The following is a 7,637-nucleotide window of genomic DNA, read 5'->3' as shown; positions in this document are numbered from 1 at the left end:
TTACAAGTCACAGTGAAGTTCATGAAAATATTTAAGATATATTCTTCAACCCCCACCCCCAGACAGTTCTTAGACTATTTAATTAGTGGTGAATTTGAAGTAATCGTGATGCTATATGCTTCATTATAAATTATCGATAGCTTCTAATCCGGTGCTGTGGTTCCGCAGAAATAATTTTTTCACAACTTAGTCTCCATAGACTTGTACTTTGTACTGAATATTGTTTTCAGTTATCTAGATGATGTAGCCTTCCGATTACCTTCTGACTGTCTGCAGATGCTGTCTCTTCCCACTAGCAGAAGTGGGTGTTGAAAGTAAAGCAAAGTATCAGAATCTTAAGTTTTCATTAAAACTGAGCTCAATAACAGGTCTGCAATGGGGGATGTAATCAATATATTAAGTTCTGTGTACCTATTTGACTACTTAGACTTAAATCGTGATCAACATGTATGTTCAGTAGGTTGAAATCACACAAATGGAAATATAAATGTTAAGGGTAATGTTTCATTGTGAATGTGTTCAATCATATATTCTGGTCTTGTGAAGCCTCGAGTAAGGAGATAGACAGATATAAACCAAAGACACTGCTGTGTGTTAGTTGGAGACAATCTATGTTGAGGAATTTAGGCTGCATCAGAACTGGAGTTTCAAAGACATGGATGGCTGTTCTCAGTTTCACATCATCTTCATGATGCAGAAGGCATAAAAAATGAGGGGTGGTTTTGTGAGGAATCAAATCAGCAAGCGCAAAAGTTACTGATAATGGGATTAATTTTAGAAATTCATGGAATACCATTCATAACCTTGTAATATTTTAGTTATATGTATCAGATGAGTATCAGAAAAATCCCAATATATCACAACTACTTGAAAATAACATAAAACAAAGGGAAGTAAGGCCCAAGAAAAGTATATGTTAATGAATTTCAAGAAGCACATCTGCTTCCTGAAGGCTATACCTGTCAGTCTTCTAAGTCTGAAATTTTATTTTTAAAGTTCAAAGACTATAAGGAAATTCATGAGAAAATGTTTAAAAATCAGGAAAACTTTATATTTACAAGTTACATGGAGCTAATAATCTAATATTTTCTAATTAAAACAAAATTTTGCTGTTACACATATAATTATAAAAGAACTTTTGAGACTAGACCATAGATACTTTCAAAACATTGTTATTTCATATTGATAACTGATTCGTAAAACACACAAGAGAAAGAGGTAAAAACTCTAAGTAGAAAATATAATTTTATAGCTACATTTTACATAATATTCCAAGAGTTATAATTTTTATTATTTTGAAAATATTACTTATTTAAGCAACTAAAAAGAAAATTGAAAGCCTGGTGTCATTTAAACGTTGGAAAGGTTCAATAACGGAAACACTTGTAGCACAAAACTGCCATCTCAATGCTGTTGGTACCGCTAGATGGTTGAACACGTTTTGTATGAGGTATAAACATTGCACATAATTATACACTAAGAATTTAAGCTAAATTGTGTTCAAGGCCACTAAAACCCTGGAAGAGGATTATAACTATTAGCAAAGGATAGGAAAGAGAACTACAAAAACCCCTCAAACTCAAAAGTTGGAAGTGACAACTCACTCAAAATGAAAAGCACCACTCCAACTCAAAGGATTAGCAATACTTTAGGGAACAAAACAAGACATGTATGTCTACAATTTAGACAGTTATGCTCTATAAATGAATTTACTAGTGTTATAATAGATATTTAGAGTCTTCATGGATATATACCTTTTGGGAAGGTTATATGTTTAAACTTGCTTATGTTCAGAAAGTGACTTAAATTTCATATTTAACATTAAGCATGACAATGACTCTTTAGTACCACATAGTATTTAAAATTTATATATTTTAATTGAAGAAAGTATTGAAACTTGTAGCTATAGAAAATAAACATGAATTGCTTACATGATAAGGTTCAAATTTAGTTCTTACGTAGTCTAGGGATTGGGAAATTGCCTTTCATTTCTATAAACAAAAATAATCCTATGACCTCTGTTTTATAAATGATTTTTTTCCAGCATCGAGTGACAGTCTCTGAACAGCAACACTTGGAAGAGCTGAGCATGACAAGGAAACCCAAAAAGTGTCAACCAATACTTGACTCAATACAGTAGTTGTGTAAGAACTTTACAATGTTAAACTTAAGGTATGTTGACTCTGAAGTATGCAGCCAGCCTACTGTGGGAGAGAAGCACTGAAATCTAGTTGTGATACACACAGCCATAGAAATGGTTCCTCAGTATCCCAAGGTAGAGCAGGGTTGTTAGTTCCCAAAGGCTTTGTACAGTAACATAGCATAAAAGCAACTTTGTGTCTTAAGGGAGGGCACAACTGGTATAAAAGGTCCTTAAATGCTAATAGACCTGTTGAGGTATGGTTGCTTAATGGAGGATAGGGGCAGTGTACACATCAAGATCAACACATGGAGAAAGTTTGAACTCTGCTCAAGTGAAACTAAGAAAGACAGAGACGCTATACATAAACACTTTCTTAGCAGTGATCGTTCCAAGTTTACCCCAAATTATTTTATGCAGTAGAAATGTTGACCAAAATAATTACAGAAAACAACAAATGATCACCACCGACTTAAGAGAACTTGCAGAGTGGTTGGTTTACATGTATATTTTGTTAGAATGAAGCTTCCTGTAGTAGAATAGATCAGTCTTCAGGACATAGACCAAAAAAGCACTTAAGAAAGCAAGATATAAAGTAGGAATGTTGAGATAAATTTCTTGAAACCTTTTCCAGTTGTCCACACTTTTATAAAAACGAGTTGAATTTTCTTTGATCCGAAGAGATTTTTCGAACAGGTGCATGTACAACATACTATATACATGTGGAGCTTTCTATGTACATAACACATATGTACATACTATCTATACATCTTTGCAAGTGTATACACAGCTTTAACTCAGAGAAAATGAGTTAGCAACACAGTAACCATTGCCAGACAATCCACGTGCCTAAACAATCCACACAGATTGCTGTTGTATCTCTCCTGTTGTCCATGGCTGAGAATAGAATTCTCTTCTGAAGGGTTTCTTTACTTTCACTGCAACACTGATTGTCATTGGTAATCTTTGTGCTTTATGTATAATGCCCATTCTGGATGTACGTATAAAATGTTCCCATACAACATTGGACATGTTAAATAAGCATGCCAAAACACAGGCAGGACCATATATCCATGCACAGAATTTTCTGAATAGGATTTTCCAAACTGACAGTAACATCAACATGCACCACTATCATACTTGGTCCTGAACAGTAAGGAATGTACAGCTGAAGTCACCAGGGCCATGGTCACTTTCAAGAGTTTCTTTACAGAGGAATATCCAGCGGAAACACAATGTAGAGTTAATGAAACAAGAAAAATCACCCCTAATAAATAAAATATCCAAACCAGCATCCTCCCTTGTGTTAACATACACATTCCGGCTAGCTTCCTCACTTCACAAAAAGCAGGTCCTCCTACAACATTCTAGGGCAAATTCTCTATAAGTGAAGAATATTAGTGCCTCATGGCTTTTCCCAGCCACTGGAAAAGCTCATCTTGATAAAGCCTTTTCCAGCGCACATTTGCCTCCACAGTTTCCACGGCTCGTGAGAAAGAAGCAGACGCTACCCCATCATAGGACTTCATGAAGCTCTTTAGCTGAAAATAGAAAATGAACATTGTGAATCCTCGTGTATTCATATGAATTATATAGAGCATATATGGAGAAGATGCATTGAGATGAAGTGTCACATAAAAACCTAGGAGATACATGAATGAGCCCTCTAGCTCAACTTGCTTTGTGTTATATTAAAAAGGCACGCTCCTAAACCCTCTGTTCTAGTCTTATGTGGCCTTTTCTGTGTAGAACTAATGTTCCCGGCTTGTTGGTTGTGTTGGCGCTACTTTCCTGAGTTACTTTGTAAGAACTGTTGAAGGCTGTCCTCCGTTTAACTTACCGAGTTCACTTGGACATAAGCAGATGGGTCTATGTGACTTTTTGATATTTTAGTACTAATATTTCTCCCTCATAGATCACATTAAAACTGGTATTTTCTGAACATGAATCCTGTGAAAAACTATGAAGATTATTTCTGAATGAACAATATATTAATCACCTTTAATCAATGTTACTCACTTATGGCACCTTGTCTGTCTACCCCATCTGTACTTCCCAAACCCTGTCCTCATATTTGTGGGTTTCAGACTTGTTCATCCATCTCTCCACACGTGGACTCTATATAGGTAATCTCCTTTTCTCTAGAAAAACAAATATTTTCTATCTTGTCGATAAACATAGTTCTTTCTTTTGGATGGATGGGTAACAAAATCATGATCTGAAGTGAATGTAGTTACATGGAATAAGTTCAAAATGAAAATTAATAGTGCTGGGGGCAGAAAGTATGCAAGAATCAGAAGATGATGCTGCAAATGGCATGCTCCAGGTAAGACTTGCTATCAAGCACTCACAGTAGTTCCAGTTACTGGCAGCTGGGCTGTAAGATACTGGCCCTCTGTCAGTCACAGATGAAGATGGGGCTCAACAGACCCTTCAACAGACTACTAAACTTACCGGTTGCTGAGAGATTTGTGAATACAACCACTGTCTTTAGTTGCCCTTCCAGCTCAACCTCCAGCAACCCTATCAGGCTCAAGTGCAAAGTTTCAAAGCTAAGTCATACAGACGGTCTTTGTGAAACTGACAAAACTAAACAAAGAACCGAACCAAGCAAACAAAGACATTGGGTTACAGGAAAGAACGTTGTAGGAAAGGGGAGAGTAGAGAGAGGTTAGATGGAGAGAAGAAAGGAGTAAGAGTAACCATACATGTGTAAATTTATGAGAAAAACATTTAATTAGTAAAAAACGAAAAAAGAAAAAGATAAAAGACCATATTTAAAACAAGAAGTTGTGTCTACAATGGGATATGACCTACTCTAAAATATGTGGAAATAAAACAGTGTGGGCAATACAGCTTCAGTAACTTCAAAACTGTTGATTAATAAACAATTTTAGAGAATGGACAAATCCTGAGTGAAAGTGTATTTTGATATGTACACAGATCCCAAGACTGATTGGACCACGGTAAGTTGGTCAAGCCATTACCCATGTGAGCCTGGCTCGGGAGGGATAATAAAGCTTTCTGGGAAGTTTGAGTGTGAGTGTTTATGAACAATAAGTTGGTGTATGCTGCAGGAGGGACCAAAGTATCCTCCTCCTGGATGTTTACAACCTGATACATTCCATGTAAATGGAGAACTTCCACTGAGACCAGCTGACCCCTCTCCATTTGCTGCTGCTAATAAACCTGGTTAGGTTCCAGGTGTTAGTTGTGGTGGAGAATTCCTTCAGTTCCCAGCTTTACTCTGAAAGTCTTTGTCCTTTTGTTATTACTTTGTTCTCCCTAGTCAGAGTTCCAGGACTCAAGATACACAGAATACAGCACACACACACACACACACACACACACACACACACACACACACACACACACAAAATAGAAAATCTAATTTACCTATCCAAAATAGGTTGGTGGTGTGGCTTCAAAGACAAGGTCTAATTACAAGTCACATCCACCATAGCAAAGACTCTTTACACCTGACTATAACACTAAATGGTCATGTTCCTATTAGAATAGAGACAGGTGTTAATCATTTTCTGAAAGGAAGCAATATTGGATGTCAAACTATCTTCCATGTCAAGGGACTACCAACATAACTAGATGTAGAACACAGCATTGGTACTATGAGAAATGAGTGATTAATAAACTCAAAAACAACCTGATCGATTTAGAAATATTGAATATTTAGGATAAGAAGGATACTAGGTATTTAGAAATACTGGATTATTTAGGATAAAGAAGAGATATGGTTTCATTTAGTCAGAGAATATGAGCCCTGATATTTAAAAAAATATAAATGCTTTGTCATGATTCTTACTAGAAGAAGTATTTTTTTAGAGAATTCATATATTCTGAGAAGACTCAAGGAATTTGCTTCAAGATTAAGCACTAGCACCTTTGCTATTTGTTCTGTATGCCTTAAGAAACTGGCAACCAACCAACAATTACAGTGCTAACAGACAAACGTGAAAAATCAACTCCCAGCAAAACGGCATTCTGTGGTGTAATTAGCTTGTGGTGTGATCCCTCACAAAGGGGTGCCACGTGCAGACTCTGCCAGGAAGGAAATTTAAGGACTCAAGATAAGATCAGGGAAGGGGAATAGCAAAGTGTGTGGGTGTTGAAAATGCAGCTAATTCTACTTCTTCAAATTAATTTGGATTTTAGGTCATGAAATCTTGGTTTGATTATGGTGATATTATTTGAATACTTGGTACTGATGGGCTGGCTCTATGAAAGTTTATCTTCTGGCAGTGTTGGTAAAGGAAAAGTATATCACAGAACAACATACTTGAGCTGACCTTGTGCTAGCTAGTCTTTCATCAACACACAAATTAGAGTTATCTGAAAGGAGAGAACCTCAGTTGAGAATATATCTCCAAAAGTTCTGTTTGTAAGGCGTTTTATCAATTAGTCATTGATGGGGGAGGGCCTAGCAAATTGTGGTGGTTCCATCCATGGTCTGCTAGTCCTAGGTTGTATAAGAACGCAGGCTAAGTCAGACATACACAGGAAGCCAGTAAGTAGCAGCCCTCTATGGCCTCTGCATCAGTTCATGCATCCAGGTTTCTGTCCTGCTTGAGTTCATGTTCAATGAACAGCAATGTAGAAGTGTAAGCCAAATAAACCCTCTTCTTTCCAACTTACTTTTTGGTCATGCTGTTTCATTGCAGTAATAGAAACCCTAACTAAGACAGACATCAAAATCACTGTATTTTAAAGAATGTATAAGATGTCTAAGGCATAAGTGAGAATCATTTTCTAAAATGATTCTAAATGGTTCTAAAATTAATATATTTGACTAAAATTATATATATGTATATTTAAGGGAGGAAGAAAAAATGATTTGAGGGTATATTTTGCACAATTCCAACATTTTAGATATTACTCTATACAAATATATAGCATACACAATACTTCTATGCACATATACATGTATAACAAGTATTTGGTTTACAAGTTGAAATTTATTAATGCAATGATACATTTTCATTCAATTATATTCAGATAGATTTAGTCTACAATCATTTAGCAACAAAGATATGTTTTATTTAATTTTGACTTGTGTGATTTATTATAGGACATGCTATCATAGTTATTTTGTTATATATGAAAAATACACACACTTATTTCTAGGCATTCATCAAACATGCCAGATAATGATCAATGGGCCTTTGGAAACTTTCATTCAGGAAAAAGATGCTCTAATTCTCTTCATCCCACAGCTGAACACGTGAAGAAAATGCCACGGGGCTTAAACATGATCTATTTCTGACAGCATGACAGAAAGTCAGATTATCATGTAAGACCTCATAACTAACAAATCTCTAGAGTCTTGTTTCTCAAATTATGATTGAAGTACACTACATTCTTTCCTGGCGAGCTCAGCTATTGTGAGGTGACTCATACATTAGAACAGGAGCTTATTCATCGGAACACATCTGGAGCACTTTCTATAGTTGCCATAAATCGGCCTCGTGACCTGTATTTCTCA

At 36.0% G+C, this 7,637-nt stretch overlaps 1 protein-coding gene across 1 annotated transcript in view; it reads right to left on the bottom strand.

The window, feature by feature from the left end:
• Positions 1–3,537: 3,537 nt before the first annotated feature.
• Positions 3,538–7,637, bottom strand: part of TRHDE (thyrotropin releasing hormone degrading enzyme) — a gene marked incomplete at both ends in the record, with an annotated part of 372,282 nt that continues 368,182 nt past the window's right edge. Inside the window, one exon of the mRNA XM_080935655.1 lies at positions 3,538–3,681. Within this exon, the coding sequence (XP_080791781.1) occupies positions 3,538–3,681 (144 nt within the window). The remainder of the gene's footprint in view (positions 3,682–7,637) is intronic.

This window comes from Micromys minutus, assembly GCF_963924665.1.
Source record: "Micromys minutus genome assembly, chromosome: 22".
Lineage (NCBI taxonomy): Eukaryota > Metazoa > Chordata > Mammalia > Rodentia > Muridae > Micromys > Micromys minutus.
The sequence above is the reverse complement of the archived record's forward strand: the minus strand, read 5'-3'. Positions and strand labels throughout refer to the sequence as shown.